At 39.0% G+C, this 15991-nt stretch overlaps 1 protein-coding gene across 1 annotated transcript in view; it reads right to left on the bottom strand.

The window, feature by feature from the left end:
- Positions 1 to 15991, bottom strand: part of DNAH12 (dynein axonemal heavy chain 12) — a 273128-nt gene that overhangs the window by 122556 nt on the left and 134581 nt on the right. Inside the window, exons 30-32 of the mRNA XM_060203068.1 lie at positions 12448 to 12557; positions 11099 to 11282; positions 10821 to 10961 (exon numbers count right to left, since the gene is read on the bottom strand). Of these exons, the coding sequence (XP_060059051.1) occupies positions 10821 to 10961; positions 11099 to 11282; positions 12448 to 12557 (435 nt within the window). The remainder of the gene's footprint in view (positions 1 to 10820; positions 10962 to 11098; positions 11283 to 12447; positions 12558 to 15991) is intronic.

The following is a 15991-nucleotide window of genomic DNA, read 5'->3' as shown; positions in this document are numbered from 1 at the left end:
TGCTTCATCTTTTTGTAAGTCTTTTTCAAATTATTTTATTTTATTTTATAAAAATATAGAGAGACAGAGAAATTGATAGGGAAGGGAAAACAGAGAGAGAGAGAGAGAGAGAGACATCTACAACACTTCTTCACCATTTGTGAATCTTCTCCCCTTGCAGGTGGGAACTGGGGGTTGAACCCTGGTCCTTGCCCATGGTAATGTGTGTGTCAACTGGTTGTCCCTTTGTAACTCTTTTAAAGAACTTTACAGATACCACATTCATACTCATATAAGCCATACTCATCTCCAAAATCAACTTTTCTATATAACTACAGTAATACTATCAGATATAACAAAATCACTAGCATTTCCTCACTACTGTGTAGTATCTAAACTTCTTCAGCTTATACCAGAAATATTTATTCAAGTGATTATTAAAACCAAAACTCAAATCACAGAGTCTATGTTTGTTATATCCCTTTGGCTTATTTTGATCAAGTATACAAAAACTAAATTCATCTATTTCTTCCTTTCTTTGAGTTCTTATCATGCCCACCTATCTTTGAAACTATTAAATTTTAATAATGTGAATTAAAAGCACTAAACTCCAAATTAATTTCAGGCACAGCACGGCTAGCTCAGTTTAGTCGAGCATGAGACTCTTAAAAGCACTGAAATCCAAATTAATTTCAATTTTAATTCTTTGAAATCTTATCTTTCATTCTTTAAAATCATATTCACTTATTATTCAGTTTTTCTACTCTGTTTTTACAATCATTACTGTAATCCTAGTTTTTCCCTATGGTGCAGCATTCAACATTTCTAAATCTTATGTATAAAATGAATGAACAATCTAGAGCTGTACTGTCCAATACAGAAGCCAACAGTCATGTGTGTATGTTTAATTTTAACTCATTAAAATTAAATTTAGGGAGTCGGGCGGTAGCACAGCAGGGTAAGCGCAGGTGGCGCAAAGCAAGGACCGGCTTAAGGATCCCAGTTCGAGCCCCCAGCTCCCCACCTGCAGGGGAATCGCTTCACAAGCAGTGAAGCAGGTCTGCAGGTGTCTATCTTTCTCTTCCCTTCTCTGTCTTCCTTGCCTCTCTCCATTTCTCTGTCCTATCCAACAACAACGACATCAATAATAACTGCAACAATAAAACAAGGGCAACAAAAGGGGATAAATAAATATATAAAAAAGACTTTTATAAAAAAAATTAAATTTAGTCATTTACCTATTCAACTGCACTAGGTCACATTTCAAATACTGGACAGTGAAAATATAATATCCTTGCAGAAAGTTGTACTGGATAGTGCTGGTCCAGAATACTTTCAGCTTCCTACCACATTATTTCAGTTAACATCCTACTTACCACACTACAAATTTGGAGGACTGAGTCAACACTCTCCTTACTCCCTTATAGTATTTCCCAACTATTTCTCCACCCTCCAATACCACCCTTGTTTTTTCAACACCCACTGCTTCCTACAGTCACTTACTAAAACCTTCCACACTTAGTTCAATTTCTCTCTCTGCTACAACTGGCTCAGTTCAGTAACCACAGGGAGCATTTCAACATGATGACCCTTTGGACCTCTAAACATATCTTCACTAACTTTTCCCTTACTCTATCCCAATCATCCACTTTTTATACCTGGAATCTTCTCTCCTAGAACACAATAAAATTCATACATGCTAAATGATAGCATCTCAATCTCTGTCCACATCTATCCAAAGACAGCCTCTTAGCAACAGAAGTCTTTCTCAGTATTACTAACTTCTCCTATATTTGGCCTTCACTTCCATAAGAACTTTCATATTCCTGATACTTTCATTTATATCAGTTAACCAGCTGCTTCTTTTGTTTTTAATTTTTTACCAGAGCACTGCTCAGCTCTGGCTTACTGTAGTACAGGGCATTGAGCCTGGAACTTTGGAGCCTCAGGCATGAGAGTCTCTTTTGTATAACCATTATGCTATCTACCCCGCCCAGTTCCTTCTTTTTTATGGTCTAGCATTTCTACTTTTATTCTCTTATCCAAGAGAAGAAAAAAAACTAAAGAGTAGGAATCTATTTACATGAATGTTAAAGTTCAGCAAAACTAGGGGAAAGGTGATAACTCAGATGAAGAGCATATGCCTCATATGCATGAAGCCCTGAGTTCATTGATAGAACAACAAAGAAAAAACAAGTGGCACTGTATAATGGTGGAGGAGGACCAAGACTGGGAGTGAGAGTGTTTTGCAAAAAACTGAGAAATTTTACAGATGTACCAACAAGTATATTTACTGTAAAACATTAATCCACCAATAAAAATACTGTTGAAATTGGCTGTTGTACCGCTTGTCACTTCCTTTTCTACTGGTTGCACCTGGATTGCATCCTAATTGTTACCAAGAAAGTATTTGAGGGACCAGGTGGTGGCACACCTGGTTAAGCACTCACATTATAGTGTGCAAGGACCCAGATTCAAGCCCTTGGTCCCCACCTACAGGAGGGAAAGCCTCACAAGAGGTGAAGCAGGGCTGCAGGTGTCTCTCTGTCTCCCTCCCTATCACCCCCTTCCCTCTCAAATTCTCTATCTCTATCCATTAATAAATAAAAATATATATATTTAAAAATAAAAAATATATTAAAAAAGAAAGTATTTGACAGCTCTTGCTAATGAAGCAAAGCTGTCACTTCCCACTGTTAAAATTATCTTTATTTATTGGATAGAGACAGTCAGAAATCAAGAGGGAATGGGGGTAATAAGAGGAAGAGAGACACCTGCAACACTGCATCACCACTTGCAAAGCTTTCCCTTGAAGGTGGGGACTAAGGACTTGAACCTGGGTCCTTGTGCATTATAACGTGTACTCAACCAGGTGCACCACCAGTCCCTGTCACTTCCCACTTTAATCACTCCCAGATCACCCCTAGAATCTCAGCATGATAACTGGGAACTCAAACACTACTAGCGAAAAATATTACTTAACGAACAAAAACATTTCGAAAGTATTCTCAGTGCACTTAGTACTCTCTGGCAGCTCAAATCAGTGTGCCCCTCTACCTGATTTTTGTAGCTTTATCATGATCTCCTAGTGAGGACTTGTTTTAAAAAATCCCAGGAGCCAGGCAGTAGCACAGTGGGTTAAGCGCCCATGGCGCAAAGTGCAAGGGCTGATGCAAGGATCCAGTTCAAGCCCCCGGCTCCCCACCTGTAGGGGAGTTGCTTCACAAATGGTGAAGCAGGTCTGCAGGTGTCTATCTTTCTCTCCCCCCTCTCTGTCTTCCCCTCCTCTCTTCATTTCGCTCTGTCCTATCCAACAACAACAACAATAACAACTACAACAATAAAACAACAAGGGTAACAAAAGGAAATAAATATTTTTTAAATCCCTAGTATTTTTTAATTTGTAGATTATCAGTCTCCAAATTCAGTTGGCTTTTATTTTACTAATTTATTCCTTTTTTAGTGAAAGAAAGATACAGATTGAGAGAGAGAGAGAAAGACACAGACACCAGAGCACACCTCAGCTCTGGCTTATGATAGTGCTAGGAATTGAACCAGGAATCTTAGAGCCTCAGGTATGACTTTTGCATAACCATTATTCTATCCAAATTTAGTTCTAATTATTTCTGGGAGATGCTTTAACCAGTCAGAAGAAAGTATATAATGAACTAGGATTTCCTTAACTTTATTTATTTTTTTTTACATTTTATTAGGGAGGTTAATGGTTTACAGTACAGTTGACATATGGGTTCAATTTCTCATCTTCCCATCATAGGTGTCTGCAGAATAAGCTCATCCCCATCTTGGGTCCTTTTCCATCATCATGCACGAGGACCCCATGGCTTATATGTGGAATTGAGGACATTTTAAGATTATGGGACACAACGCCATTGAAAGAAAAAATAGAGATTCAATTTCCGGAGGCAGAGCTACAGGCAGCAGATCGCTATCTCTCGTCTCCTTTCCTCTCCTCTGCCAGATCAACTAGGAATACCAAAGGAGACCACCCAGGACCGAAACAAGACAGGACTTGAATGACCACAGGAACCCACTAAATCACTGGTGAGTACAAACACGTGTGGCTGGTGACAGAGAGGAGAGAGGAGCCTAAGGAGAGATTAAGTGACTGCTAACAGTCCAGCAGTTTATCAGTTGAGACACCACCTCCAGTCTGCTCCACCAACAAGGGGACAGCTGAAGGGAGGAGAGGACTCCCCAGAGACTCACCAAGTGCAACTCTGAGTCTCCATTGCTATTACCCTCAGAATCTGGAGCAGCAACAGGGAGGGACACCAGGGGACAGAGATCTAACCAGGAAACTCAGGAGAAGACCTATACCTTGATGGCATAGCTGAGGGGCTGTGAAAGTCTCTTTTCATAACCACTGGATTATCTCTGCCACACCCTGCTTTATCTCTTGGTGAGGAGTCAGTGATTAAGCTGAAGCCTATTGATAGTTTAAAAGCCCTCAGGCTCCCATAGCCTACAGGAAAGAAAAAAAAAAGAGGCTTTTAAACCACTGAGCTCCAACTCAGATGTAAATACTATTGAAACAACTGTTAGCTTCCACCACTGTGAACCCTTTAATTAACTTACTTAGACACAAGTCAATCCAGGAAATAGTGATCAATAATTTGAAAGGTACTGATAAAGGGAACTCATAACAATATATAAAATGGTTAAAACAACAAGAAGAAATATTGAAGAATCGAACCAGGACAAGAGTCCAGCTAAAAGTCCTCCAGAGGGTGAAGCACAAAATAACGAGTTCAACATCCAAACATTAGCTAAGGAAATAATAACAGGAGTGAGTAAAGAATTTGAAAAAATTGTAATCAGAAGTACAGGAACAACAAATGAGACTATGAAAGAAAATACTAATTATCTCATGGTTATTAGAGAGCTGAAAGCTGAAATCGCTGAGCTAAGAATGCAACTAGCTGAACAAGCTAAAACAGTATCAGAACACGGCAACAAAACAGATAAACTCCAGAAACAGTAGAGGGCAGAGAGAATAGAATCTATGAGGCTAAAGACATAATTAGCAAGATCAAGGATGAATTAGAGACAACTAAAGAAGAAGTAAGAGATCTCAAAAAGAGATTAAGAGATACTGAAAACAACAATAGAGTCCTATGGGATGACTTCAAAAGAAACAATATACGCATTATTGGCATACCAGAGGAAGAAAGAAAAGGAGAGGAAGAAAGCATTCTCCAGGCCATAATAGCTGAAAATTTCTCTAGTCTAGACAACATCAAAGACATAAAGATTCAAGAAGCCCAGAGGGTCCCAAACAGAATTAACTCAGAACTAAAGACACCAAGACATATCATACTTAGAATGGAAAGGAATACGGATAAAGAAAGGATCCTGAAGGCTGCAAGAGAAAAAACAAAGAGTCACCTACAAAGGAAAACCCATAATTAGCAGCAGACTTCTCCAAACAAACACTGCAGGCCAGAAGAGAATGGCAAGATATCCATCAAGTGCTCAATGAGAAAGGCTTTCAACCAAGAATACTATATCCTGCTAGACTGTCATTCAGACTAGATGGAGGCATCAAAACCTTCTCAGACAAGCAACAGTTGAAGGAATCAACTATCACCAAGCCTGCCCTGAAAGAAGTTCTGAAAGGTCTCCTATAAACAATCAGACCACCACAAATAGAACATATATCAAAACACTCTAAAACTCTACAAGAATGGCGTTAAAATATCTTCAATCTTTGATATCAATAAATGTCAATGGCCTGAATTCACCTATTAAAAGACACAGAGTAGGAAGATGGATCAGAAAACACAACCCAACAATATGCTGCCTACAGGAAACCCAACTACTCAACAAGACAAATACAGACTTAAAGTGAAAGGATGGAAAACTATCATACAAGCCAATGGCCCACAAAAAAGGGCAGGAACAGCTATTCTCATATCTGACATGATAGACTTTAAAATAGGTAAGATTAAAAAAGATAGGAATGGACACTACTTAATGCTCAGAGGATCAGTCAATCAAGAGGACTTAACAATTATTAACATCTAGGCACCCAATGAGAAGCCATCTAAATACATCAAACATCTACTGAAAGAGCTACAGCAATATATTAATAGCAACACAGTCATAGTAGGGGACTTCAACACTCCACTCTCTCAACTTGACAGATCATCCAGGCAGAATAAAGACATAAGGGAGCTAAATGAAGAGATAGATAAACTAGAACTATTAGACATTTTCAGAGTCATTCATCCCAAGAAACTGGAATACACATTTTACTCAAATTCACATGGGTCATTCTCAAGGATAGACCATATGTTAGGCCACTAAGACAGCATCAGCCAATTCAAGAGCATTGAAATCATCCCAAGCATCTTCTCAGACCACAGTGGAATTAAACTAACACTTAACAATCAACAAAAGATTAGTAACAGTGCCAAAATGTGGAAGCTCAACAGTACACTTCTTAACAACCTCTGGGTCAAAGAGGAAATCAAGGAAGAAATCAAAATGTTTCAAGACTTCAATGAAAATGAAGACACAAGCTATGAAAATATTTGGGACACAGTTAAAGCAGTCCTAAGAGGAAAGTTCATAGCTATACAAGCACACATTAGGAAACAAGAAAAAGCACAAATAAACAGCCTGATTGCACATCTTAAAGACCTAGAAGAAGAACAACAAAGGAACCCTAAAGCAACCAGAAGGTCAGAAATCACTAAAGTTAGGGCAGAAATAAATAACATTGAGAATAGGAAAACCATACAAAAGATCAATGAAAGTAAATGTTGGTTCTTCGAAAGAGTGAACAAAATCGACAAACCTTTAGCCAGACTCACAAAACAAAAAAGGGAGAAGACCCAAATAAATCGGATAGTAAATGAAAGAGGAGATATCACAACAGATACCACAGAAATTCAACATATCATGCGAGGCATCTATGAACAACTATATGCCACCAAGCTAGAGAACCTGAAAGAAATGGACGATTTCCTAGATACCTACCAACTTCCAAAACTAAGTAAAGAGGAAGTGGATAACATGAACAGGCCATCACAGCTAATGAAATTGAAACAGTTATCAAAAATCTTCCCAATAATAAAAGTCCTAGACCAGATGGCTTTACAAATGAATTCTACAAAACCTTCAAAGAACTAATACCTCTATTTTTAAAAGTCTTCCAGAAGATTGAAGACACTGGAATACTCCCTTCCAGCTTCTACGAAACCAACATCACCCTGATACCAAAAGCAGACAGGGACACAACCAAAAAAGAAAACGACAGACCAATATCTCTGATGAACATAGATGCGAAAATATTAAACAAAATTCTACCCAACCAGATACAGCAGTATATTAAAAAGATTGTTCATCATGACCAAGTGGGGTTTATCCCAGGCATGCAAGGTTGGTTTAATATACGTAAATCAATCAATGTGATCCACCACATCAACAAAAGCAAGACCAAAAACCACATGGTCATATCAATAGATGCAGAGAAAGCCTTTGACAAAATACAACATCCCTTTATGATCAAAACACTACAAAAAATGGGAATAGATGGAAAATTCCTCAAGATAGTGGAGTCTATATATAGCAAACCTACAGCCAACATCATACTCAATGGTGAAAAACTGGAAGCATTTCCACTGAGATCAGGTACTAGACAGGGCTGCCCACTATCACCATTACTATTCAACATAGTGTTGGAAGTTCTTGCCATAGCAATCAGGCAGGAGCAAGGAATTAAAGGGATACAGATTGGAAGAGAAGAAGTCAAACTCTCCTTATTTGCAGATGACATAATAATATACATAGAAAAACCTAAAGAATCCAGCAAGAAGCTTTTGGAAATCATCAGGCAATACAGTAAGATCCCTTAACATTCAATACAGTAAGATCCCTTAACATTCAAAAGTCAGTGGCATTCCTCTCTGCAAACACTAAGCTAGAAGAAATTGAAATCCAGAAATCAATTCCTTTTACTATAGCAACAAAAACAATAAAACCTCTAGGAGTAAATCTAACTAAAGAAGTGAAAGACTTGTATACTGAAAATTACGAGTCACTACTCAAAGAAATTGAAAAAGACACAAAGAAGTGGAAAGATATTCCATGTTCATGGGCTGGAAGAATTAACATCATCAAAATGAATATATTACCCAGAGCCATCTACAAATTTAATGCTATCCCCATCAAGATCACAAGCACATTTTTTAGGAGAATAGAAAAAATGCTACAAATGTCTATCTGGAACCAGAAAAGACCTAGAATTGCCAAAACAATCTTGAGAAAAAAGAACAGAACCGGAGGCATCACACTGCCAGATCTCAAACTGTATTATAGGGCCGCTGTCATCAAAACTGCTTGGTACTGGAACATGAATAGACACACTGACCAGTGGAATAGAATTGAGAGCCCAGAAATGAGGCCCCACACCTATGGACATCTAATCTTTGACAAAGGGGCCCAGACTATTACAAGGGGAAAGCAGAGTCTCTTCAACAAATGGTGTTGGAAACTGTTGGTATGCATGAGACCCCTTCTGTTTCATTTGGTTTCAATCCCCCCTGCTTAACACTATTCTATTTACATAACCACTTCATTCTATTTACATAACCACTGTTAACAAGTTCCACCCTCCCTCCAGGGCATTTGTGGTTCAGTGATAGGATTCTCGCCTAATCTGCCCCCTCTTTGTCACACTCTGATTTTCACCAGTCACTTTTCTCTCCACCCTCTCTATGTCACATCCTGTTTCTACCTTACTTGGCAAGTATATATAAAGACAGCATTGTGAGTTTTACGGTACTGTACTTTGAGTTTAACTTAGCTCGTCTTAGATTGTGCTGCATCCTGCATGAATAAAGAGATACTGCCTACAGCTCAACCATGAGTCCCTGGTCGTCTGTTACCCGCCCATGAAGCCAGCCCGGCAAAAACAACATAACCCGTCGAAAACAACAGGAAACAATGGGTTGAAACATGCAGAAGAATGAAACTGAATCACTATATTTGACCAAGTACAAAAGTAAATTCCATGTGGATCAAGGACTTGGATGTTAGACCACAAACTATCAAATACTTAGAGGAAAATATTGGCAGAACTCTTTTCCACATAAATTTTAAAGACATTTTTAATGAAATGAATCCAATTACAAAGAAGACTATGGCAAGTATAAACCTATGGGACTACATCAAATTAAAAAGCTTCTTCACAGCAAAAGAAACCACTACCCAAACCACGAGACCCCTCACAGAATGGGAGAAGATCTTTACATGCCATACATCAGATAAGAGTTTAATAACCAACATATATAAAGAGCTTGCCAGACTCAACAACAAGACAACAAATAACCCCATCCAAAAATGGGGGGAGGAATTGGACAGAATATTCACCACAGAAGAGATCCAAAAGGCTGAGAAACACATGAAAAAATGCTCCAAGTCTCTGATTGTCAGAGAAATGCAAATCAAGACAACAATTAGATATCACTTCACTCCTGTGAGAATGTCATACATCAGAAAAGGTAACAGCAACAAATGCTGGAGAGAGTGTGGGGTCAAAGGAACCCTCCTACACTGCTGGTGGGAATGTAAATTGGTCCAACCTCTGTGGAGAACAGTCTGGAGAACTCTCAGAAGGCTAGAAATGGACCTACCCTATGACCCTACAATTCCTCTCCTGGGGATATATCCTAAGGACCCCAACATATCCATCCAAAAAGATCTGTGTACACATATGTTCTTGGCAGCACAATTTGTAATAGCCAAAACCTGGAAGCAACCCAGGTGTCCAACAACAGATGAGTGGCTGAGCAAATTGTGGTATAGATACACAATGGAATACTACTCAGCTGTAAAAAATGGTGACTTCACCATTTTTAGCCTATCTTGGATGGACCTTGAAAGGTTCATGTTGAGTGAAATAAGTCAGAATCAGAAGGATGAATATGGGATGATCTCACTCTCAGGCCGAAGTTGAAAAACAAGATCAGAAAAGAAAACACAAGTAGAACCTGAAATGGAATTGGCGTATTGCACCAAAGTAAAAGACTCTGGGGTGGGTGGGTGGGGAGAATACAGGTCCATGAAGGATGATAAATGACATAGTGGGGGTTGTATTGTTAAATGGGAAATTGGGCAATGTTACGCATATACAAACTATTGTACTTACTGTTGAATGTATAACATTAATTCCCCAATAAAGAAATAAATTTAAATAAAAAAAATAAATCAAAAAAAAGATTATGGGAATGTTGCAAGCATATTATAAAGAATTCTTATCATTTCCCTTGGTGAACTTACACAGTTGAGATAATTAACACTTCAATAGTAACTACTTCATAAATGATTTTACCTGTTAATGGGTAATAAAGAATTTTTTTAGCAAGAAAATATTAAGTTATGATATTAACTTTTTTTTACCTCCAGGTCATTGCTGAGGCTCAGTGCCTGCACTACAAATCCAATGCTCCTGGAGGGCATTTTTCCCTTTTGTTGCCTTTGTTATCGCCCCTGTTGTTGTCATTGTTATTGTTGCCATTGTTGTTGTTGGCAGGACAGAGAGAAATAGAGAGAGGAAGGGAGACAGAGAGGGGGAGAGAAAGATATGACACCTGCAGACCTGCTTCACCACTTGTGAAGCAACCCCCCTGTAGGTGGGAAACCAGGGGCTGGAACCCAGATTCTTACGCTGGTCCTTGCTCTTTGCACCATGTGCGTTTAACCCGCTGCGCTACCGTCTGACCCCACATGTTAAGTATTTTTAAGTTTAAATCTGTAATGCTAATTATATAAATTTACACTATATATCTGCTTTGCTTTTACTTGAGGTAACTTACCTTTTTATTGTCATCCAGTACTGTGTTCATGCTCTCTATCCACAAAGTGTCAATAGGACCATCAAACACAACCCATTTCCGGTCAGGTGTTTCTGATAAGGCAAATTCTCTGAAAGTGTTAGCCACAATACCATCAGTCCACTAAAGAGGGGGGAAAAGGAAGAGTTGAAGAGCTCCCTTCATCTACACTTAATTTACTAGTCAAATGAAAGTATTTCAAATTATTTGTGTTAATATACATTGTAATAAGAGTTGAGAGTATTTATACTTTAGATTACCTCATGTGACACTGGGTCAAATTGTCCAAAAAGTTGACCCATAGTAATGGATTTGGGGTTTACAGTCCTGTAAATCACCTTTTCTTCCTCTCCATAGCCACGTTCATTCATAATAGTTAGTGTATCTGCCAGAATATGCAGAACTTTTGTCTTAGCAGCAAAAGGCTCTCCTACTAACATAAAACTAGTAAGAAAAAATATATACAATGAGATTACTAAAAATTTTATTAAGCTAAAGTTTTTGTCTTTATATTGATATGTGAAATTTTACTCTATCGTGGTTTGTTTGTTTTTAATGAAAGAGCAAGAAAGAGAGAAAAAGAGTAAGACCAGGGGGAAAAATAAAGCTCAATCTTGAGCACTTTGTGTAGATGATAATGTTAGATATATTATATATATATATATATATATATATATATATATATTTTTTTTTTTTTTATCAGAGCACTGTGCAGCTCTGGCTTATGGTGGTACTGGGGATTGAATGTGGGACCTCAGAGCCTCAGACATCAAAGTCATGTGCAGAACCCTTATGCTGTCTCCCCAGCCCTCAGTTTTTTTGTGTGTGTTTTTTTGTTTGTTTTGTTTTTTGTTTTTGCCTCCAGGGTTATTGCTGGGGCTCAGTGCCTGCACTACAAATCCACTGCTCATGAAGGCCATTTTTTCCCCATTTTTGTTGCCCTATTGTTGTTATTATTATTGTCATTGCTGCTGTTTTGAAATTGAGAGAGGAGGGGAAGACAGGGGGAGAGAAAGATAGACACCTACAGACCTGCTTCACCACTCTGAAGCAACCCCCCTACAGGTGGGGAACCGGGTGCTCCAGCTGGGATCCTTAAACTGGTCCTTGGGCTTCGTACCATATCCACTTAATCCCTGCCCCCCATTTGTTTGTTGTTGTTGTTGTTTAAGATTTATTTTATTTATTTCATGAGTGAGAGGCAAGAGCACTGATCCTGCATAAGTTGTGCTGTGGATGGAATCTGAGGCCTGTGGCATACAAGTCCTATTCATTAAGTCAATTCTCTGAACACTAGCCAATCATACTAATTGTAATACTTGCAGCACTACTTCACCACTTATGAAGCTTACCCTGGTAGGTGGGGATCACGGGCTTGAACCTTGGTTCTTAAACCTTGTGTGCTTAACTAGGTCCACTATAACCTGGCCCCTGAACCAAAAATCTTTATGGGGAGCAGAAGGTAGGTCTGGCTTCTGTAATTGCTTCTCTGCTATATACTTCATATTGGCAAAAGCAAAATAGCCACATATGAGCACAGGTTAATAATAATAACAAATTAGACAAATAACATTAACTATGACAAAACAATAAAAATACATCATCTTACCCATGTCTAACAATCATCATTTCATATGTCTGAATAATTTTATCAAGAAAAAACTTAACAGGCTGAAGATTGTCTGCTTTGCAGGCTTCATTAGCACATTCCAAAAATTCCTAGAATAAAATAAAAATGAATTTATGTCTATAAATTGGTATTATAAATAGTCATAAATAGATTTTTCTTTTAGAAATACAGCTATATTTTATATTAGGTCCTTAAAACTTTAATGAAAAGAATTAATTTAACTAAACAGAATTAAAGTAACTTTATGATATAGTATTCTCTGCTATATTATTAAATGATCATAGCAGAGTAACATTCAGTGTATGCTGAATGAAAGCAGCTCCTTTCAAGTAGTGTTTTCCAGAACTTCATTTCTGGTTAGGATATAGGGCATGCCAAACAAGTCTTTACACTGCAGTAACCAGAAACAAACAGGGAGGCATAAAAAAGAGAGCATAAAAATTAAACATACAGGAGCACTATGAATACAATTAAATCTAAAAGAGCTAAATTTCAAAAAGGGATAAGTCTTTCATAGAATGAGCAAAAATTGGCACCTAATTCTGGCCCAGAGTCATTTTACCAAGTGTGGATAAAGCTGGACATTGGATTTGACCTACATTAAGCAAAGTGATTGGTCACCCAGATTTCTTTTATTTTTTATTTTTATTTATTTTTCCCTTTTGTTGCCCTTGTTGTTTTATTGTTGTAGTTATTATTGTTGTTATTGATGTCATCATTGTTGGATAGGACAGAGAGAAATGGAGAGTGGAAGGGAAGACAGACAGAGGGAGAGAAAGACAGACACCTGTAAATCTGCTTCACCACCTGTGAAGTGACTCCCCTGCAGGTGGGGAGCTGGGGGCTCGAACCTGGATCCTTATGCCAGTCCTTGTGTTTTGCGCCATGTGCACTTAACCCACTGAGCTACTGCCCGATCCTGTTACCCAGATTTCTATGATAGATTAAGTATGAAAGATCCTCAAACACAAAGTTAACTCTACTCACCACCAATAGTTCAAATTAAATGTGAGGTGACACTAGACACACACACAAAAAAATGATTAACAAAAAAGGCATACACAGAGGTTTCCTTAGTCTTGGAATTCTTATATTCCTAGGTGCTGTTAAGGGAGGTCCCTATAGCGTGTACAGGACATATCTCAGTCTAAGATATTTGAAATCAAAGGTAAACTAAGCTCAATAAACTCTGGCTTAGGTCACCTTCTGATTGAATTGAGTATCTTGTAATGGAAAACTCATGGTTTTCTCTATAGGAAAATAATATGTTTAGCCACTATAATTATTTTATACACAACGTTTAACATAACAATAAAAATTTACAAGTCATGAAAAGAAATAGCTAAGTTGTGGGTGAGAGTGTTCTACAGAGAACTTTCATGACAAGATGAGAGATTATACCCCTATGTCAACAACTGCATTGTAAACCATTAAAATCCCCCCACAACAAACTGATTTAAAAAAAGAAAGGAAAGGGAAAAGGGAGGAAAAGAGAGGAAAGGAGAGGAGAGGAGAGGAGGGAAGGGGAGAGGAGAGGAGAGGAGAGGAGAGGAGAGGAGAGGAGAGGAGAGGAGAGGAGAGGAGAGGAGAGGAGAGAGCTAAATTTCCAAAAGGGATGAGTCTTTCGTAGAATGAGCAAAAATTGACACCTAATTCTTGCCCAGTATCATTTTTTTCAAGTGTGGATATAGATGGACATTGGATTTGACCTACATTAAGCAAAGTATAAGAGATGAGGAGAGGAGAGGAGAGGGAAAGGGAGGGGAGGGGGGCTAGGAAGGAGAGGGGAGGGAAAGGAATAGCTGGTGCTGCACTATGAATCTAGTACACCTGATGGCCATTTACTTTTCTTTCTTTTTGTTTGATAGGACAGAGAAATTGAGATGGGAGGGGGAAACAGAGAGAAAGAGAGACACCTCTAGCATTGCTTCACTACTTGGGAAGCTTCTCCCCTATAGGTGGAGACTGGGAACTTGAATCCAGGTCATTGCACATGGTAATGTATACACTCAATCAAATGTACCACTGCCTAGCCCAAATAGTAACTTTTTCTAAGAGTGCCAGGTCTCCTCTGCCCTGTCCCATAAGCACTGAACTACATAAAAGTACACCTCCTAGTGCTGACTCTTGGTAGTGGTTTTCCAAATTGGAATCTATGGATCTGTTGTTATGTTTATGAAGTATAAACGTCTCCAGGAGGGTGGCCAGACGGCGGTGCATTCAGAAGAATGCATATGTTACAATGCAGAAGGACCTAGGTTCAAGCCCTTGCTCCCCCACTTGCAGGGGGGAAAGTTTCATGAATGGTAAAGTAGTACGGCAGGCACCTCTCTCTCTTCCTCTTATTTATCCTCGTATCTTAATTTCTCTCTGTCTCCATGTCGAGGCCTGCTTGGTCCCGATCTAGGCCCAGCAGACACTCCCTAAGCCTGGCTCAAGTTTTGTTGACGGTCACTAACTTCCTCAGAGTAACACAGCATTTCCTGTAGGCCGTGCCTGAATTCACCTCTGCCCTCCAGCTGATGATGCGTAAAGAGCATAGGCCCCACTGACTGTGACTCCATCTCACACCACCTCTAACGTCATCTCACCCTACCATTCCATCCCTGCCTCTACCCCCTGCCTATAAAAAATAGCCTTTTCCTCAATAAAGTGAGTCACTGTCTTGACAGAACTCCCGACATGGTGTCTTTTCTTTTCTCAAGCCACCGACACTCTCCCTCCGGCTCAGCCCCAGAAGGGGGGTCCGGCTAGTCCAGATCTCCCTCCTCGCGACTACCTGTCTGGGAGAATGCCGACAATCCATTCAAAATAAATAAATAAAATATTAAAAAGAGTCTCCAGGAAATATGAAAATTTGGTATTTTTAGTTTTAAAAAGTCATATTAGCATATCCTAAACAATTATGATACCAGCTGTGCTTTCCATAGTTTCAGTTACTGACAGTCAACTATGGTGCAAAGAAACACATACAGCAAGATATTTAAAACAGAGAATTAGAGAGAAGGACCAGATTCACATAGCTTTTGTCACAGTTTGTAACAATTCTCTGTTTTTACTACTTTACTTCTACTTATTATTCATAATCTCTCTTTTTAAAAACATTTGCTTATTTGGATAGTGACAGAGAGAGATTGAGAGGGAAGGGGAAGGTAGAGAGGGAAAGAGAAAGAAACTTGCAGTCCCTTTGGACTTCTGGAGGCAGAGCTAGGAGCAGCAGCAGATCGCTTTCTCTCCTCTCCTCTCCTCTCCTCTCCTGGATCAACTAGGAATACCAAAGGAGACCACCCAGGACCGAAACAAGACAGGACTTGAATGACCACAGGAACCCACTAAATCACCGGTGAGTACAAACACCTGTGGCTGGTGACAGAGAAGAGAAAGGACCTTAAGGACAGATTAAGTGACTGCTAACAGTCCAGCAGTTTATCAGTTGAGACACCACCTCCAGTCTGCTCCACCAACAAGGGGACAGCTGAAGGGAGGAGAGGACTCCCCAGGGACTCACCAAGTACAACTCTGA

This window comes from Erinaceus europaeus, chromosome 12, assembly GCF_950295315.1.
Source record: "Erinaceus europaeus chromosome 12, mEriEur2.1, whole genome shotgun sequence".
Classification (NCBI taxonomy): Eukaryota; Metazoa; Chordata; class Mammalia; order Eulipotyphla; family Erinaceidae; genus Erinaceus; species Erinaceus europaeus.
This window is presented reverse-complemented; position numbering and strand designations above follow the sequence as displayed.